The sequence below is a fragment of the Gopherus flavomarginatus genome, chromosome 1 (genome assembly GCF_025201925.1).
Source record: "Gopherus flavomarginatus isolate rGopFla2 chromosome 1, rGopFla2.mat.asm, whole genome shotgun sequence".
In the NCBI taxonomy this organism is placed as follows: Eukaryota; Metazoa; Chordata; order Testudines; family Testudinidae; genus Gopherus; species Gopherus flavomarginatus.
In genome coordinates, this window is record NC_066617.1 from 246,817,885 (window position 1) to 246,839,267 (window position 21,383).

The 21,383-nt window shown below is 42.4% G+C and overlaps 1 protein-coding gene across 1 annotated transcript in view; it reads left to right on the plus strand.

The window, feature by feature from the left end:
• OCA2 (OCA2 melanosomal transmembrane protein) overlaps nucleotides 1–21,383 on the plus strand; it is a 301,354-nt gene that overhangs the window by 125,281 nt on the left and 154,690 nt on the right. Inside the window, exons 13-14 of the mRNA XM_050932081.1 lie at nucleotides 713–851; nucleotides 17,329–17,461. Coding sequence (XP_050788038.1) covers nucleotides 713–851; nucleotides 17,329–17,461 — 272 coding nt within the window. The remainder of the gene's footprint in view (nucleotides 1–712; nucleotides 852–17,328; nucleotides 17,462–21,383) is intronic.

Consider the following 21,383-nt stretch of genomic DNA (forward strand, 5'->3'; position numbering starts at 1 on the left):
CTTAACTTTAAGCACGAAATGGCTTAGCACATGCTTAAAGTCAAGCACGTGTTTAAGGGCTTTCCTGAATAAGCACTTTAGTGAACAGACTGTGCAAAATGTACTGTGTATGCACAGCATGATTTTTAATGGACCATAACTTGATAAACTCATTCTAGTGTTCTGAGACACTACTTCTGGCTGAGGGCTATTTCTTTACAAATTGATTAATACCTATAAACAGGTGTTCTGCTGGTAGTGAAGTTAAAAAAAATGCATGATTTTTCTTAATAATGTGGCAAGTGTATTTTCTACTCTCCTTGTCCTAAAAAAATGTTGAAATGCTCCAGCTCAACCTTAAAAGAGGAGGGGGAAAAAAAAGTATGGGCAGAGACCAAACTCGCTAAATTCTAGCCTGAAAGGTAAATGTGTTAGAAAGTTATATACCACGGTGAAGGGTTGTTAAAATGGAAAGGCTCATGTAACTTTAACTATAATTCAACTGCTGTAATGATTTGCTACTTTTAATATTGTTTTTAAAATATGTATTTTGAATGCAGTAGCCATTGCAGTATATTGTAAAATTTAATTATTAATTATGAAAGGTCAAATTTTAACCTTTGTTCAACAGTTTGGAATTTCCGACACAAGTGCCAAGTTTTATAAATCATTTAAGGTTTGAGACAATTTAATCAAAGATTAAGCTGATTTCATTTTCTTATGTATACCGCAGGTTATGTGAGGTACTTAATCTTGATCCTAGACATGTGCTGATTGCAGAAGTTATCTTCACAAACATTGGAGGGGCTGCCACAGCTGTTGGGGATCCACCAAATGTGATTATTGTTTCAAAACAGGAAGTGAGGAAGGCGGTATGTATTGTAATCCATTGTGTTACCTAAAAATAGGTGCAGATGTGGGTTTATTCAGTAGTTTAGACCTTTTCTTCCCACAGAGATCCATATAAGGAAACAAAATACACCTATTCTCTTCAGCTATTTTATTGTTAGTGCTACTGGGTAGAGCTGAGTGAAATTTTTCAAAGCAGAAATGTGTTGAACAATGGCCTCATTTCAGAAACAGTTTTGTCCCCTCCACATTTATGATGTAATCCAAAAAGGAACTCCGCAGCCATTTTTGGGGTATTTTTTCACTCCACCCCCTTTTTCAGGGGCAAAATGGAAAAAGGAAGGAAAAGGAAAGAGGGCAGCGGCAGACGAGAAAATGGGGAGCAGGAGAATTGAAATTGCTTGGGTTTTTAGTGAAAGTTTCCCCCCCAAAATTTCAAGTTAAACAAAAAAACCGTATAAACAAAAGTGATTTTGAAATTTTTGAAATTTTTCACAAAAGAAGCTTTACTATATTTCAGTCAGCTCTGCTGTTGGATGATGCAAACTGTGAGACTGCTTTGTCAAGTGTGGGATCTGGCGCAGAATTGCAAACCTCAGGTGTTGTCAATTATTGTATAGTTTTATTGAAGACAGAGAACAGGCGACCTCCCCCAGCATAGGCCTCAGCTTGCTGCTAGCCCCTACCCAGAGTACAATGGCTTGAGAGGTTTTAACTTCCTACCTGAAGCTCCAGTGTTAAGAATATAAGTTTCATTTTGTTGGCTAAGTGAGGTCAATGAGAAAAGTGATATGATCTGTGGTGTACTGCGCCGTAGGAGCTCCAAGCATCTGATCTTGGAACTTCTTTATTCACAACCTTCCCTTGAACACAGATGCCTTTTCCTTCCGTTGACGGTGTGTAGAGCCCCTGCTCTCAGGCTTTTAGAGTTTGGGAGGAGCGGAGAGTCATGTGGTTCTTCTACACCTCCCATTATAGCTCCCTTTGTTGAGAAGAAGTCCCTCTGACCTCCCACATTTGTTTTGTAAGTGGGGAGTCAAAGCCCCTTAGCCCTACTTCATCATGCTCTTTTCTAATCTCTCTCCTTCCTCTTTGGATGGGGAGAAATTACCTCTCTTCTCACTCTGATTAATACAGTCTTTTGGGAGGTGGGGAGACAGCTGTATCCTCAGTATGCTCTCTCTCTCTCTCTCGCCCCCCTGCCCCCGAGGACCTTGGTGTTTTGAAACAATAGGATGAGGGTCTTCTCTTCAGTGGCTGAGGCCCCTGTTGGCTCTAGCTCTGTGATGATGTAGGAGTTTGTGTGGGTGGATTGGTTGTTAATGACATTCATAGTGTCTGCATCCAGGGGATATGTCTCTAGGCTAGCCTCCTTGGCGTACCCAAGCCCTCCATGGAGTAGTTTAGAGCCATATCCCTGGATGCAGACACTATGAATGTCATTAACAACCACCCAACCCCACCCACGCAGACACCTACATCATCACAGGGTCAGAGCAATAGGGAGCTTAGAGAGGGATTCTAAACAATATGAAAGGAACTATCCCTTCCAGAGCTCCCTCTGGGATGGAGCAGTTCTGCCTACAGTAACCGGCACTCTCTAGCCCATAGTTTATTTGGTAAAAAAAACTCTAAAATGTGTGCATGATACTCTTGATTGTGACCAAGCCTTATAAATCCAGAATAACTTTGCAAACGTAAATAAAGAAATACCATGTAGTATACTGCTTACAGTGTCAAAATAAACATTGCAGAGTGGAGGGAATTGTTATATAAAACTCTAATTTTAAATCGGTTATGTATAGCTCTTAATTATCAATTATGTCCATGTTGCTATACCAATAAGGTCTGTTCTAACTAACTGGATTGTTCTTAAGGGGAATAACAATGTACATTTTGAGAAACATCTTTCAAAGCCATAGTATTTAACAGATGAAGTTTACCTTCAAAAACATCTGAAATGTATTAGTAGAAAATCACAGTCTAGTCAGATAACTTCAGAAAGCCTGTAATGTGCCTGGTATTCATTAAGTGGTGACTGTGGTCATTAAACTACACATGTGCAATTATTCAGGCCATCTACTATAGACTAGAGTAATTTGTAACTGTCATAAACTGCATTTTCTTTAATATTCAGAAAGTCTATAAAAGTTTATCATTATAACTGAGGAAAACATTTAAGCAACCAAATTCAAGGACAATAATGTTGTATTCTTTTTTGGATAGTATTTTGATAAATTTAGAAAGACCCAGGTTTCTAAATGCCTGCTGTATGTGATATCTTAGCAAATTCTGTGTTTATGACTCCAGCTTAAACAAAAATATTGAAAAACCATTCAAATACTTTCACTTTTTGGATTGTTTTTAAATCTATATTATATTAATGAAATTAAGACTTAGAGTAAATTAATGAGGGCAATCCTGCAAAGCCTTATGGGAGTAATCCTTATCCCTTTTATAGTCTAGTTGTCTGTACTAAAACTACACTCAGTAGTCATAATTACTAATGTGACTCAGGTGTATAGGATCAAGTCCAAGAATCTACCTAAAAAGTTTAGAACTTGCATACTATATTTGTACCAAGTAAATGTGTTATCTTTTAATAAGTATTTTAATATAAATAATTCCCCAAAATAGTAAGTTCAGCCACTTACATGTAATATTAATTTTAAAAGTTTCAGTAACATTTTACTTCTATATTTTCCGAACAGCCCCTCCTTCCTCTGTTATCAGTAGCATGGACTGAGTGTTGTCACTGTAGAGACTTCTGAATTTTTCTCCTTGATATTTTCAATGAAATTCCTCTATCGGTTTTGCATTTCCCTTTGAGTCACTTCTGAGGGAATGATTAATGCCTCTATTGTCCAATTCACAGAGAGCTTACACAAATACCCCCAGCATATTCTTGATACCGTCTAAACAGTAACAATATTATAGCTTTGCAATCATCACTTTTTTCTCTCAGATGGAGATTGGTTAGGAAACCTGAGATGTTTATGGCTAAGTTTTTATTATATATTTGTGCAAATGGTGCATGAAAGTAAGAAACTCTCAGAATCCTCCTTTCCACTTTGGCTGTAAAAATACAGGCTCGTTCTGAACTGGGGTTGATTTCAATGGAGCTGTTCACATTCTTAAAATGACACATCTTAAGCCTGGTCTACACTACGATTTTAGGTCAAATTTAGCAGCATTACCTCGATTTAAACCTGGACCCGTCCACACGATGAAGCCCTTTTTTCCGACTTAGAGGGCTCTTTAAATCAATTTCTTTACTCCACCTCCGACGAGGGGATTAGTGCTGAAATTGGCCTTGCGGGTAGAATTTGGGGTAGTGTGGACACAGTTCGATGGTATTAGCCTCTGGGAGCTATCCCAGAGTGCTCCATTGTGACCGCTCTGGACAGCGCTCTCAACTCGGATGCACTGGCCAGGTAGACAGGAAAAGGCCTGTGAACTTTTGACTCTCATTTTCAGTTTTGCCAGTGTGGCAAGGTACAGGTGAGTGCAGATCTCATCAGTAGAGGTGACCATGATGGAGTCCCAGGATTGCAAAGGAGCTCCAGCATGGACCGAATGGGAGGTATGGGATCTGCTTGCCATATGGGGAGATGAATCCATGCTAGATTACCTCCTTTCCAGTAAACAAAATGCCAAAACATTAGAAAAAGTCTCCAAGGCCATGAAGGACAGAGGCCATAACAGGGACACACAGCAGTGCCGCATGAAAATTAAGGAGCTAAGGCAAGCCTACCAAAAAACCAGAGGCAAATGGCTGCTCCGGATCAGAGCCCCAAACATGCTGCTTCTATGATTAGCTGCATGCCATGCTAGGGGGTGCAGCCACCACTACCCAAACCTTGTGCTTTGTCTCGTCAATGGAGAATCACGCAACACAGAAGCAGGTTTTGGGGACGAAGAAGATGATGATGAAGAAGAGATTGAAAATAGCTCACAGCAAGGAAGCAGAGAAACCATTTTCCCCAACAGCCAAGATATGTTTTTCACCCTGAACCTTGAGCTAGTAACCCCCAAACCCATCCAAGGCCTGCTCCCGGACCCTGAAGGTGGAGAAGGGACCTCTGGTGAGTGTACTGTTGTAAATATTACACATGATTTAAAAGCAAGCCTGTTCATTGATTAATTTGCCCTGGCATTCGCGGTCAGTACAGTATGAGGATGGAGCGGAAATCCTCCAGGGACATCTCCGTAAAGCTCTCCTGGATGTACTCCCAAAGCCTTTGCAAAAGGTTTCTGGGGAAGGCGGCCTTATTCTGTCCACCATGGTAGGACACTTTACCACGCCAGGCCAGTAGCACTTAGTCGGGAATCATTGCATAACAAAGCATGGCAGTGTATGGTCTCAGTGTCTGCAGGCATTCAAACAACATCAGTTCTTTAACTGGCTGTGTTATCCTCAGGAGAGTGATATCATTCATGGTCACCTGGTTGAAATAGGGTAATTTCATTAAGGGGACATTTGGAGGTGCCCATTCCTGCTCGGCTGTTTGACTGTGGCTGTTCCCCACTGTTAGCCACGCTGTGGGGGAGGGGTTAAGCGTGAGTGATCTCTCACACCAAACTGGCAGGCCCTCAATACAAGAGGCAGAATGCAACCTTGTAATGAAAGCACATGTGCTGTGTAATGTGAACAGCAAGGTTTAACGTGAAAGAGTCTACCCATTGTTCTCTAAAATATGTCTTTTTAACTACCACTCTCCCTTTTCCTCCACCAGCTACAAATGTTTCTCCTTCGCAGAGGCTAGCACAGATTAATAGGCAAAAAAAACGCACTTGGGATGAAATGTTCTCTGGGCTCCTGCTGTCCTCCCACACTGACAGAGCATAGCAGAATGCATGGAGGCAGACAAGGTCAGAGTGCAGGAAAGCACAATATAAATGTGAGGAGAGGTGGTGGGCTGAACAGAGTAAGTAGTGGGCTGAAGATGATAGGTGGCATCAGCTTGCTGACAGAAGGCAAGAGTTGATGCAGAGGCTGCTGGAAGGTCAAACTCATATGCTCCTGTGTATGGCTGAGCTGCAGGAAAGGCAGCAGAAGCACAGACCACCGCTACAGCCCCTGTGTAACCAACAGCCCTCCTCCCCAAGTTCCATAGCCTCCTCACCCAGACACCCAAGAATGCGGTGGGGGGGCCTCTGGCCACCCAGCCACTCCACCCCAGAGTATTGTCCAAGCAACAGAAGACTGGCCTTCAATAAGTTTTAAAGTTTTAAAGTGCAATGTGGCCTTGTCCTTCCCTCCTCCCCCACCCCTTCTGGGCTACCTTGGCAGTTATCCCCCTATTTGTGTGATGAATTAATAAAGAATGCATGAATGTGAAGCAACAATAACTTTATTGCCTCTGCAAGTGGTGATTGAAGGGGGGAGGGGAGGGGAAGGGAGGGGCAGGTGGCTAGCTTACAGGGAAGTAGAGTGAACCAAGGTGCAGGGGTGGGTTCAAGGAGAAACAACAGAACTTTCACACCGTAGCTTGGCCAGTCATGAAACTGGTTTTCAAAGCTTCTCTGATGCGCACTGTGCCCTCCTGTACTCTGCTAACAGCCCGAATGTCTGGCTGCGCGTAATCAGCGGCCAGGCGATTTGCCTCAACCTCTCATCCCGCCATAAACATTTCCCCCTTACTCTCTCAGCTATTGTGGAGCGCACAGAAAGCAGTAATAACAATGGGAATATTGGTTTAGCTGAGGTCTATCCGAGTCAGTAAACTGTGCCAGCGCACTTTTAAACGTCCAAATGAACTTTCTACCACCATTCTGCACTTGCTCAGCCTATAGTTGAACAGCCCCTGACTACTGTCCAAGTTGCCTGTGTATGGCTTCATGAACCATGGCATTAAGGGATAGCTAGGTCCCCAAGGATAACCATAGGCATTTCAACATCCCCAATGGTTATTTTCTGATCTGGGAAGAAAGTCCCTTCCTGCAGCTTTTGAAACAGACCAGAGTTCCTGAAGATGCGAGTGTCATGTACCTTTCTTGGCCATCCCACATTGATGTTGGTGAAACGTCCCTTGTGATATACCAGTGCTTGCAGCAACATTGATAAGTACCCCTTTCGGTTTATGTACTCGCTGGCTTGGTTCTCTGGTGCCAAGATAAGGGATATGAGTACCGTCTATCGCCCCACCATAGTTAGGGAATTCCATTGCAGCAAAGCCATCCACTATGACCTGCATATTTCCCAGAGTCACTACCCTTGATATCAGCAGCTCTTTTATTGCATTGGCTACTTGGATCACAGCAGCCCTCACAGTAGATTTGCCCCTCCAAACGGCCTGACTGACCAGTAGCTGTCTGGCGTTGCAAGCTTCCACAGGGCTATCGCCACTTGCTTCTCAACTGTGAGGGCTGCTCTCATCTTGGTATTCTGGCACTTCAGGGCAGGGGAAGGCAAGTCACAATATTCCATGAAAGTGCCCTTATGCATATGAAAGTTTCACAGCCACTGGGCATCATCCTAGACTTGCAACACTATGTGGTCCCACCAGTCTGTGCTTGTTTCCCGGGCCCAGAATCGGCATTCCACAGCATGAACCTGTCCCATTAATACCATGATGTACACATTGTCGGGCCCTGTACTTCGTGAAAAGTCTGTGTCCATGTCTATGTCCCCATCACTCTCATCACCACACTGCCGTCGCCTCCTCGCCTGGTTTTTCTTTAGCAGGTTCTGGTTCTGCATATACTCCAGGATAATGCGCATGGTATTTACAGTGCTCATAATTGCCGCAGTGATCTGAGCGGGCTTCATGATCCCAGTGCTATGGTGTCTGGTCTGAAAAAAGGTGAAAAATGATTGTCTGCTCTGATGGAGGGAGGGGCGACTGACGACATGGCTTACAGGGAATTAAAGTCCACAAAGGCAGAGGTTTTGCATCAAGGAGAAACACAAACAACTGTCACACAGAATGGCCCCCTCAAGGATCAAACTCAAAACCCTGGGTTTAGCAGGCCATTGATTTCACGGAGGGAGGGAGGAAGCAAATGAATACAAAACAAATTGGGTCTATTTCTTCTTTTTATCCACTCCATCTATCTTTTACATCTTTAAGGTGGCAGCAGATGGTGCAGTTCGACTGCTAGCCATTGTCAACTCCTGGGTGCTCGACAGAGGATGCTGCATTACGACTGCTAGCCATCATCATCTCCTGACTGCTTGTCAGAAGACAATGCAGTAGGACTACTAGCCATTGTCATCTCCTGAGTGCTCGGCAGAAGATGGGAATGATGTGGCCGAGTCACTCCCATGTCTGCCCAGGTGCCCCTGATTGTCCTCACCAAGGTCGGTTAAAAGAGCACCCAGGAGTACGACGATAATAGCTAGCAATCGTAATGCGCCGTCTGCTGCTAAAAGGCAATGAGCTGCTGCTGTGTAGCAATGCAGTCCCCACGTCTGCCAGCACCCAGGAGATGTATGGTGACCGTGAGCTGAGCGGGCTCCATCCTTGCCGTGGTATGGCATCTGCACAGGTAACCCAGGAAAAAAGGTGTGAAACGATTGTCTGCCGTTGTTTTCATGGAGGGAGTGAGGGAGTGGGGGCCTGATGACATGTACCCAGACTCATCCGTGACACTGTTTTTGCCCTATCAGGCATTGGGATCTCAACCCAGAATTCCAGTGGGCGGCGGAGACTGCAGGAACTGTGGGATAGCTACCCACAGTGCAACGCTCTGGAAGTCAACACTAGCCTTGGTACTGTGGACGCAGTCCTCCGACTTAATGCACTTAGAGCATTTTTTGTGGGGACACACACAATTGACTGTATAAAAACGATTTCTGAAATAGCGACTTCTATACGTTCGACCTAATTTCGTAGTGTAGACAAGGCCTAAGTGATTTGCTGCACAAGGGCCATGTGTGTTTGTAGCTTAAAGTTTGTGGATTTAGCAGGAAGAAGAGCAGTTTAATAGATTAAGCATAGGGCCAGAAACTTGAGAGTTGGATTCCTGTCTATGCCAGTAAGGGCATATCTGTACAAAGAGTTAGTGCACAGCAGGGTGCAGTGCAAGGTACTCCAGCATGCTTTGCACTAACTGTCTGTGTGGACCATGCTGCTGGGCCCTAATTGTACCCTTGGGTGCTTTCCATACTGCTGTAGGTCAGTGTGTACTAGGGAACTGTTAGTGCTCTGCAGCAGGGTTCACACAGAGAGTTAGTGAGTGGCATACTGCAGTGATATAGATTTACACGCTGGCTTGCTGTGCACTAACTTGCTTCTTTGATGCATGATGTTAACAGGAGAGAGAATTAAAGTGAAAAAGAATGGAAGGGAGAGCATTCAGCACAAAAAATTTCCCCCTGCCTAGGGCTGAATCCATTGCCTTGTGCAGCCATTTCAAAGTGGGCATAAAACACTAGCATTCTGATTTGGTAGCCTTTTGAATTCACTCTGCACAGGTGTGAATGACTACACAAGGAGCAAGGGAATAGAGGGTCTGATCCTATGTATATGTGGGAGTGGAGGACACAAACAGTAAACAGAGAGACCTTAAGGAAAGGTTGGGCAACAAAAATTCTCAGCGTCTCCTAATGAGTTTATCAATGTATTAAATATATGACGAGATCTCTTGTTAGGGCCATGTAGAAAATCTTTCTTGTTTTGTGACCAAAAATAGGATAACATTATTAAATTAGTTCTAGAAAACAGAACATTTTTAACACTTTAAAAAAACTCAATTCATTTTTATCTAGTTTGTCTGTCTGTTTGAATGGTGTACTCATCACTGTAGTAGTATTTGAGACTATAGAACTTTCATAACAATGCATAACTTTATTATACAAAATGTACAGGTGTAGGGTCATCATGAAACTGTCATTCTTTGGATTCAAAAGATATCACTTCCTGTGATTCATTATTCATTGGTTATAGGTTACGATAAAGTTAGCATCTGTGGTCTATGAATAAAATTTACTTGTAAACCTGCAGCATTTATGACTGAAGCTCAAAAGAAAATACTTTGTATTAAACTGTAAAAGTATTTCAAGCAACAGATTGTAAAAGAGTAGACTATAAATTAAGGTGGCCACCTAATTCAGAGGAATGTTTTTGCTGAGTTATTGTATAGTAGTAGTAGTAGTAGTATAAAACTTCCAATTGCTTTATAAAAATTAGGATCTTTTCCTTATTTGCACCTTTGCAGTGGTTTCCTCTCAAAAATCTGAGTGATTGTGTGAACGCCATGCTGTTTCATGCTGATGTGTAGTGGGGTGGTCACTGTGCACCCGTTAGGAAGGGATTAAAAGCAGCCAAGGGAAGCTGGTTGGGTAAACAGCCACAGGTGTGGCCACAAACAATTAGAGTCCAGCTGACGGTGATAAAAGGGCAGGCTGAGGGAGTGATAGAACACTCTAGCTCTATTTGAGAGGACTAGGCTGCCCAGCAGAGCAAGCAGAGTACCTGAGGCAGAGTAGGGCTGGGGAAGGGCAGGGAGAGCTGAGGAGCTCTGGCCTGGTGAGTCCCCAGGCTGAGGCCTTGGTAAAGGCCAGAGAAGGTACTAGGGCTGCAGGGAGGCAGCTGGGGCTGGAAAAGCAGCAGGTCCAAACCCCCTTGCTGATGATGAGTGGCCACTTCAGATTGCAGTTTGCCCCTGAGGGAAGGGGCTAGATGAGGATTGGCAGTGGGTCACTGAGGTGAGGTGGGCTTAGGGATTTGGGATTCCCTAGGGAGGGGAGACCCAGAGTGTTGGGGCACTGCTGTCGGGCAGCACCCTAAGGTAAGGGGCACCAGGGTCTGGGAGGGATGTGGGGCCTGAAGTGCTATAAGTGGTGGAGATCAGGAGAAAGCAGGCACCAGTAGGAAAACACCGGCCAGCAGGAGGCGTGCCGAGGCTGGAACTGAGCTATTTCCCGGATAACCAGCAGGAGGCGCTGTGGCAAGGAGTGCCTGCTGTGCTACATGATTTCATAAGCTATTTCTTCTCTCACATTCAGGAGAAACTATGGATCTTCATCGTTGTCTAATTTAAATATTTTCTTCACCTAAATTCATTCAGTCATTGTCGCTCCTCTTGCACATGGGAATAGGAACTTTTTCTCATGCCAGGAACAGTAGAATTCAGTCTCTCTGAGTTAGATGGGAGACAGATCCAAAGCAGAACTACAAGCAACAGCCTTTTTTTAGGTTTTGAAGTAATTTTATGTTGTTAATATTCAATGACACAGCAAAAAAAATCAGATTATTCTGGTTATTAACTTTCATTTTGCAGTTCAAGTCAAGCCTGTTTTAGTAGTCAATATTTTTTCCAGAATTTATGGTCATGTAGAGATTAATTGTTAACACTATAAGAAAGAGGGGATTCCATGCTGTCATATGGCAGGTGGCACTGGTTCTTCAAACACTAGCAGTTATTGAGTTAGTGACTGTTAAAATTAGACCAGGATGAAGTACCGGTTACAGAGAGGGAAGTAGAGGAAAGTAAGATGGTATTCAGAACTGTGTGTTTTAGGTCCAATACCATGTGAATTGCTATCAACAGAAAATGAATGTTACCTTCTGCAATCCATGTAGCTAATGTATTTTGTAGACGGGGTTAAATGTGTAGACATGGTTGTTAATCTTGAAAATGTACTAGCTGGTTGTAGTCAATCTTAGGTCCATTAAAGGTATTAAACAGGGTCACACTAGTGGTTAAAATGTGTTAAATGACACTTGTTTAATCACGGCCTCTTAGGCATGGCCATGGAGACTTTATTTTGGTTGTTTCTTGTTGCTCTTGAAATATAAAATAAAGGCCATTCTTAGTGAAAGCATAGTATTTGGTTGCTCCTTATGCAAGAAAAAAAACAAACTATACATTTTCAGTGATATCTTGCAATTATTTCTGCTCTTGTTCATTCAGAAGATGTTAGACCATAAAACAATACCCAGGCCAGCAGTGCTCTTTTGGCACTGGTCCAGGGCTTACGTCTTGGATTGTCGTATTTAAGTGTAATTTTCTCTCTCTGCCTTAAAACTGAAGACTTTTTCTCAAAGTTTTATGTGCAAAGAAGTAAATTTCACACCTCCATAAGCAGTGAGAAGAAAACATGCCAGATAACATGAAGATAGTGATATATTATTTCAGGAAAATAGTGTGTTCCTGTATCTCAGTATGAAATAGACATTTGTAGAAATTTGTGCTTAAATACAAGAAGAGATGCCTATCTGCTTTCAGTTTTGGAGTCTCAGACAACAGAACCTGTAGGCTGTAATCACCCTAAAACAAAGCCTTAAGGATGCCTTTGCCATCTGGGAAGGTTGGGCTATTTCACAGAATCAGTAAGGCCCCAAGTAAAGGATATTTTCAGCACCACATAGCATTTGTCTGACACACTGAAACCTCCTAGTTGAAAATTATTTCTAATCTCTATTGTTCAAGTCAAAGCTATTTGAGCCAATTGTGTGAGAATAATCTTTGACAATGCATGGAAACTTTGCAGTGTGCAGTAGACACATTAACCATTTAAATTGTGTTCAGAAATATAAATAATAAAAAAGTTAGAAGATAATTTTTCACTGACTTGTATGCCCAATATAATTATTTAGATGAGTAAGTGGTCTATATAGGGCTGAATGATGGCTCTGGCTATATAGAAGTGCAGGGGAGTAGGGGGATGTGATGTGCAAGGTATATGACTGGTAGAGGATACAGGCTCCATAGGGATGCTACATCCCCTTCCCGTGTAGAGGGATGGGGAGGTGATGGGGAGTGGGTGGAGCCTTGAAACTACCCACTTTTGCACCCATAGGTACAGCTATGCTACCATCTTGGGTTGCAGTGAGTAAACTCCTAGTGCAACATATTCCCTCCACAGAGCAGCAGAGGGATTTAGTGGGAGATTGTGACTCCCTATATCACAATCCCCTCCTTGGGTTGCTCCAGGGGCAGTGCAACAATGCATTACCCCTGTGTTGTGTTCTGAGGTGAAATCCAGACCAATGAAGGATTGTTATCACTTGACCTGTAGTCCTAAGTGCTTTAAGTGCTGTGTTGCTGCGGCTCCCCTGTGGGAGCCTGGACTGCTCACAGTCAGCAACAGGCATGCACTCTGTCTGTATGCTGTGCAACCTTCATCTAGCACTCTGACATCAGCAGTTTGCCTCCTGTAGCAACACAGTCACTCCTTGGTTTCAGTTAGCTTTGATTATACCTGGTGAAATGACCTCAATATACCCCCAGTCCCAATTTTTCCCCAAACCGTGTGCCTGCATTGTCCAGCCCTTTCCTGGAACATTCAGAGGAATACTAAACTTGGTTTGCTCCTCTAAAGAGGCAAAATGCACAGCTTATGAGTGTAACTGCAGTAAACAAAGTCACTTCAGTTCAAACACAGCACTAGGTTGCTTTAGATTAAAAGTAAAACAAGTTTATTTAGTTACAATGTCATAGATTTTAAGTGAAATCAAGTAGAAGGGATAAAGACTGAAACGGTTACAAACAAATAACTCAAAAATTTTTTCTAATGCTACCACTTTAACAAGCTATTGTCTAGGTATCAGGTAAGATTCTTACTACACACTTCTTCCAGCAAGATGACTGACCACCCGTCTCTTTGGCCAGGATCTCTTCACAAGTTTCCTTTGTCATCTTAGGTGAAAGATAACGTGGGGTTCATTGTCCCTTTCTTTCACAGTCCAGTGAACTTTTAAAATGTATTCTTCTGGAGGTTACCCCACAAAATGAAGATCATTCAAGCTGTGAGGAAGGAGACTGGGAGTCTGGTGGTGAAGGAAGCCCCATGCTGCTTTCTTCCTCCACGGGTATTTGCTATAATGCAAATTGATCTGTTCCTGTCCCCTCCAATGCAAATGAATGGCCACTTGACATGTGATTGCCAATAGACTCCAATGACACCTATCTGGAAGTGTCAACTCATCCTTTGTCTGGGAGAAACCTGTTTACTCACTCCACAGACTTGTCTGGTAAACACATTTTAGTCCCACATATGCTTCACATTTGTGTGATCCCATGGGTTTTTACCATACATACAACACACAAGAATATTAATAATCAATGTGTTATTACTTTTTCAATGATACCTTACCTCAGGGGTTCTCAATCTTTTTCTTTCTGAGCTCCCCCCCACAAAATGCTATTTAAAAACTACATGGCCCAGCTGTGCCACAACAACTGCTTTTCTGCATATAAAAGCCAGGGCCAGGGTTGGGGAGTAGTGATCAGGGCAGTTTCCCGGGGACCCTCACCCTATGGGGTCCTGCAAAGCTAAGTTGCTCAGATTTCAGCAACAGCCCTAGGTGGCAGGGCTCAGGGCCATGGGCTTCAGCCCCATGCAGTGGGACTTTGTCTTTCTGCCCTGAGCCCCAGCAAGTCTAATACCAGCCCTGCTTGGCATACCATCTGAAACCAGCTTGTGGCCCCACAGCGGGCCCTGGACCACGGCCTTACCTGACACACATCAGATCAAGTTTATGACATTAATGAATACACTGAACTGATCAGGCCAGCTGAAAATCTCTACTAGATCTCAGGGAGTCCCTTTTTCTCTGGCATTGGGATGTTCTTAGATTACACCCTAACATAGAGTTTTGTTGCCTGCAATTCCTCCACACCCATCTTCCTTCCGCTTATATCTCCAGGGAGGAGGTAGTAGTCTTCTTCCTAAGAAATTCAAAGAATGTCAGTTGACTGCTGGGCAAATCTTGCTAAATTTAATCTTGCTTGTTATTTCTGATATTACTTGGTATGGCTGCTGCACATCCAGTCCTGAAAAGTGTCCACAGTGTCAAAGGGAGCTTGGAGCATCAGACTTTATGCAAAGTATGAAGAAGATAGCAAAGGAAACTAGCCAGTGGGGCTGAGTGTTGAATTGCCTGTCCTCTTCTCAAAAGATTTAAAGAATAAACAGGGTTGATGGGAGAAAGTTTTGGAGCTGAACAAGCCCCTGAAATTCAGCCCAATTATCAAAACACTCTGTGCAGCTTGAGTAGCAGCTGTGATGGAATACCAAGAAGATGCAAATAATTTTCCTCTGCTGATGTTGTGCACAAATCCTTACTTCTGAGACTTTTGTGTGTCAACTCTTGTGCCCTTGTGCCTAGTCTTGAATGTCAAAGAGTATAAATTGACACTGTCCCTTCAAAATAAGTATCTGTATGCAGCGCCTCATATCAGTTCAATTTATTTCAGCTGTCAATCAAACTTGAGAGCTGCTTATCAACTTTAGCATTTTATATTTTTTCCTGATTGCTATGCTTTTCTTTTTCACATAGGAATTTAATTTTGAGGGTTTTTAGATAAAGGTATTTCTTGTACTGTGTTTTTCTGTTGAGAAGTTTCTGCATTGTTACAATTGATAACAAAAACTTTTCAGCACTGGTGCAGACATCGAAGACCTAGAGATGTAAGAAACTTAGTAAATCGAAGTCTAAGACCTGGTCTCTGAGGTACCATATTCTTTAACTTTGCAAAGTTCCCATAAAACATGACTCTGGTCTAATCCAGTCATTAGAAATAAAGGTGTTTTATCTGCATTTTAGGTCCTCCTTTCTCCTTTTCATTTTAAAAGTAGCAAATAATCTAAATGCCATTAACTCTATCTCTTCAAGAACTCCTATCAACAGGATCCACCTTAGTGCTGTCTGTCTTTGCACTGAGATAAATAAATTGCTGTCAGTGCTGTGAAAAGTCTCAAGTGCAATACATTCTGAGAGTCAGTTGAAACCTGAAAGAATTGAACTTATTTCAGTAGCTCTTGGTTAGGTATATTCTGATCATCTCTCCTGTTTTACTCCTCATCCAACTGTGTCCCAGTCATTGTATTATCCCTGGAATGAGGATTATTGGTTTGTGCAGCATCAAAGTTAATACAATTCAATCACCTTTATACCTCTGGATCGCTTCAGATTATATAGGAAACCTGCAAACCTTTTAGATTAGACTGTATAGAGCCAATTATTGCTTCTTCATATCTCTTGGATCATGGTTCACGTGGCAGCATTTTCTGTCTTCTTTTCTGATCCATATCTTTAAAGAAAGATTGCCCTTGTGCAAACATTTGGGTAGTTAAGCCCGTTTTCATGCAAAATGTCTGTAATTGTGTAAATATATGCAGGACAATATGTCTGTTTTTGTGAGTGGATGTTGAAAAATCTGGCCCTGTAAGTCTTTGTTTGCTCACATGACTCTTGGTAGAGCTCTTAAAAGTTTGTAGATTGATTCCTTCATAATGTTCTCTCCTTCAGCTCTGAAACTTAATTAAATATCCGCTAAGTATCCAGACCGTCCTTTATGAGCATTTACAGGATTGACTTATGCAATCTGTTCTGAAAAGATGAAAGGGGTTGGGTGGGAGGCCCTCTGTCTTGTTTGCTCTGGATGTTTCCACATCATATATACTTGAACTGAGAGCTTTCCACATAGTTGCTTTCAATAGGGAGTATGGTGCAGCCTAACAATGTATATTTCAGGTAGCAAGTCCAAGCTGTCTTAAAATTCAGGATGTAAATAGCCCCTGATTCTGCACGAAAATGTTGTTATTATTATGTATTATTTTGCATTACAACAGCAGCAAGATGCTTTAACTGAGGTTGAGGCACAGAAAACTTAAATGACTTCACACAGCGAGTCTGTGGGAGAGATGGGAATTTAACCCAGATCTCTTGCGTGGTAGTCCAGTGCCTTCATAAATAATAATAAAAAAAACCTTCCTCCCAAATCTGGCTCTGTGGGGATTCCCTGTTGAGAGAACTCTTGTTGTGGATACCAGAGGGAACCTTGATATCAATATATCTCTAATATCTAGAGTTGAAACTCTGTCATTAGGACCTTTTATTAACGTTAAAGCAATATAATATAGATAGGGGACAAATCTTGAATTTTTTTTTGGTAAGAAATGATGGATGAGGTTTTCAAAAGCACGCTGAATTGGCTCAACTCTCCTTCCATTTAAGGCAATGGAGTTTTACCTTTGACTTGAATGGGAGCAGAGCTAGATCAGCACTAAGAACTTTGGAACAGCCCACCCCAAATATTGAACATTACATATATATATTTGAATTCTGCGTTTGACCCCATTCTAAGCCTCAGTCATACAGGAAGTATAAAGGAACTTGAACAAATACTAAATTGAAGAAAAAATATTGCAAAATGTGTTCTAATTGCTAGATAATGCTTTTGCTGTAATAGCATATTATAGAATTTGGGACAAGTCTTGGTTTGAGTAAAATGGATGCAAAAACTCGTATTGTCATCAGTGGAGCCAGGAACTGGTAATTAGTGTGTAAATATATAAAAACTATTTTGATATAGTGAAATTTAATGGAATATTTTTGAGTTGGTTTGGTTGGCATGAAATTTATTTAATAATAATTTCCCTGAGACTGCAGAAGCACAAAATTTGCTATGCTTGGAAATTACCTATTGCCTGCTTTGAGACGTGTATATAAGCACTGAATTGTAAAGTACATAATGAAAAATACTTTTTCAGGTAATGTGGGAAAATAACTGATCTGTAATTTATGATTGCATTTTTATTCCTAGGGTTTGGATTTTGCAGCATTTACAGGACATATGTTTGTTGGAATTTGTCTTGTTCTTCTGGTCTCCTTTCCTTTCCTCAGACTCCTTTACTGGAACAAAAAGCTTTACAACAAGGAGCCAAGTGAAATTGTTGGTGAGTTAAAGCATGAAATCATATTTTTATAGCCATTGAGTTGGATAATGTTTAAAATTAAATTAATTCCGTGTACCATAATGTTGTGTGTATGAAAACAGATTGGTCCACACAGCCTCATTCTATCTCTGAATGTTAGTATTTTACTAATAGTTTGGTTTTGGTTGTTTTTTTATTTTGCAAGTAATGATTTTCCTGACACTACTGCTTTTAGTTGTGTTAAGATTTATGTACATACTGAAGGTGTGCAGCAAACTATATGAAATATACAACCAAAGTAAATAAACATTATGCTAATTACATCACCTGAACCTAATGAAGCGTTTTTCATTGTGCTGAGAGTCATAATTGAAATAGACATATCAGCAATTTAAAAATCATTGTTGTGCGTTTTGTTTTTTCATTTGGGTCATTATGGTTGTAGGAGGTGTGACCAGGGGAAGAATTCTAAAATAATCTAAACTACTCAAGATAACATCTGTGCAGAATTCTCACTCGTGGCCTTTTGTTTTACAAGTTCCTTGGAACTTCCCAAGGTCTAAAGGTTTTTGGTCCCTAGAGCAGCTTTCATGGGTTGGGGCATGAGCTACATTTGCCATCCTCCCACTGGTAGTTCCATTATATAGTGGTCTAAATGCAGCTTTTGGAAGCTTCCAGATAGTTCTTTCTTGTCTGCAGTTAGAGAGAGAGTTACTGTAGGAGCTTTGTCTCCAGCTTTCTATTGTGGCTCTTCATCCCAAAACAGACAGGAACTGGAAGGGCTCTCTTCTTCTGGTGTGGCCATTCCTATCTGCCAATCAGGTCCAGTCCTTTTAATTTGCCTTTTAGTTTGCTGACCTTACTGACTTTTGTTTCAGTGTTTTCAAAGCCTTAGTCATTGCTCTGAGGCTTTAATTTGACTTTTGGAATCCCCTCTCCAGTAGAGCTGCTGTGCCCTGGCACCAGCTGGTGAAGAAGGTGTTACATACCCCTGTCTCAGCTAGCCTTGTTTGAACAAGGTTGGGTAATAAGTGCTCCTCTGTAATGTTGGTGATTGCTCACCTTCCCCTGCAAGAATTTAGTAGTCTGGACAACCATGTCAAAGCAAAGGAAGGCTGAGCATATGGCACCACCCCCCAGAACCCTGTGCTTCAGTGCTGGGATTCAAAGATTAGACAAAGGTTGGAGGCAATCTTTTGAGTCACAGCCAAAGTACAGGTTGAGCTTTAGGAACAGGTGTCTGTCCTAGTCAGATCCTTTCTGCAGTAACTTAAAAGGTAAGTGCATGAGGGTGTTGATTTGTCCTGTCATCAGATGTGGGCAGCGTTTGATGTAGTTGATACAATAATGAGATCTGCTGTCTTGGTAGTGACTCCCACCAGGGGTGAGTGGCTCCTCCCTGGAGATAGAGAGAAAAACCTAATGACTTGCATTATCAATGAGAGAGCTTGTTTTGAGCTGCAGTCTTTTATAGAAATCTAAAGAGATAACATGACACCTTGTTCTCTTGGGCTTGTATCCTGTCCCTTAGGCCATCTCCTCAAGGAAGGGAAGTGAAAGATGCTACCGCTTAGAAAGGTGGCTTGTCCCTTGACACTTGATTTCAAGGGAGGCCAATACCCACATTGCCCAGGATACTCATTCACAGCAGCAGAGGCCAATGGCTTTTCAGTATGTACCAAAAAGTTTTTGAAGTGTTCTAGGGGATATAGGAGAGAGAAGGTGAGAGAATATCTTTTATTGGTGGGAGAGATACACTTTCAAGCTTACACAGCTTGTCTATCTCACCAATAGAAGCTGGTCCAATAAAATATATTCTCTCACTCATCTTATCTCTGTAATATCCTGGGACCAGCATTGCTACAAAAACACTGCATACAACTAGGGCAGATAGGCAGCCAACCACTTTCTGTAGCTTGCCAGGACATCCCTGTCAGAACAGATTTAAGATCCTTTTACCCTGATATGTGCCCTCATCCCCCTGTACATGAGAGTCTTAGGAATTGCTCTGTGGGACTGCAAAAATCAAGTTTTCAAAAATAATCAAGATTTTTCTCCACCTCTGGATATCAGGAAGAGATGTTGCAGGAAATCTATCCCTAATGTCCAAAAAAGCTATTAAGCTTGTGCTTCTAGGCAAGAAAGGAAAGGATGTTATATCCTGATAGTAAAAAAAAAAAAAAAAAAAAAAAGAGAGAGAAGCATCTGGCAACACCTTAGGTCTCAGGGAACTAAATCAATATTTACTCCCCAAATAGTTACTGGTTGCCATGGGAGCCTTCAGTGATCTTTTAGGAGAAATTTTCTGGCTAGGTGCTCTGCAGCTGCCTGATTAAGGGTATTAAAAAATAAAGGAAGGTTTCCATTGGGCGGGGTTTCTCAAACAGGGGTCACCACTTGTGAAGGGAAAGCCCCTGGTGGGCCGGGCTGATGTGTTTATCTGCCCCATCCGCAGGTCCGGCCGATCGCAGCTCCCACTGGCCGCAGTTTGCTGCTCCAGGCCAATGGGAGCTGCTGGAAGTGGCGCGGGCTGAGGGACTTACTGGTTGCCGCTTTCAGCAGCTCTCATTGGTCTGCAGCGGTGAACTGTGGCCAGTGGGAGTTGCGATCAGCCGGACCTGCGGACGGGGCAGGTAAACACACCAGCCAGGCCCACCAGGGGCTTTCCCTACACAAGCGGCAACCCCTGTTTGAGAAACCCTGCCATAGGGGAACTACACTACTAATTTTGAGTCTTGCCTTTTGGCCAGGCCTCAGTGCTGCATCTTTTAATGAAATGATTGGTGATAGGCATAGCTTACCCGACTCCTTGTGGGAGTGGAGGGGTCAGCTTACTTGGCTGATCAAAGATACCAGTGGGGTGACAGTCACTAAATTTAAATAATAATTTACCCAATTCCCAACTTGTTCTGAGTAGACAATTGAAGTATACAGGATAGGTGGGCTGAGACCTCCATTATTACTGATGTTAGGGAGGGTCCAGAACTCTGAGTGTAGGAAGTTCCCGTCTGTCTTGCACAAGGCCCAAGAATAAGAATCCTGCATGGATGAGCTCTTCAGAGAAAAATAATTACAAGTTGAGTAATTATCTCTTTTTGTGGAGGGGAGAGTGAAGCCCCATAACTTTAAAATCCATTGTAATTTTGGATAATTATAAAAGATTATTACCTTTCTTTGCCTACTGGGAGTATATTATTATAATCTTTGGTATCCAGCAATTTTTTCATAACCTACCTGTTTGTTATTTGAAATGAAATTAGTTCACTTAAATGAATTTCTTTTCTAATTAAAGTGATAGCTTTCATGGATATTTTCTTGTATAATTGGAGTTGTTATTCAGTAATATTTTGTTTAAAATGCCATTCTGCAAGGAGTCTTTGTAACAGGGTGTACTGGGTCCACTGACGTCCCTTGCTGGAGGCCTTGTGGTTCTACGACATCCTGCCCTAGAAAAAGAGCAGTAAAGGTGGGTCCGCCAGGCCTGCCTAGAAAGGCTGCAGGGAAGAAGCCAATCAGAGCCCAGCAGGCTCAGTTAAAAGGAGCTGCAAAGGCTGAGCAGGTCAGTTGCTGGCTGGGACCAGAAGAGTGAGGAAGGACTGCAATGTTGTGAAATTCTCCAGGCGAGGAGGCCAGGGAGAGACCCTGCTCAAGTAGGAACAGACAGAAAACCCGAGGACTGTAACTGTAAGGTAACTTGGGTGAAGGTGATGGGACAGAGTGGGAAGCAGCCCAGGGAATGCAGTAGCAGCAACTTTTAAGGAAAGCAGTATGTGGATGATATTTGCAAGGTCCCTAGGTTGGGACCTAGAGTAGTGGGTGGGCCCGGCTTCCCCCACTGGTGAAGAAGCCAAAGCCCTGAGAAAGGGATACGTTTTATGTATGTAGAAGCCCAAGCAGAGGGCTAGAATAGAAGCCCAAGCACAGGGCTGAAGAACCTGCAGAG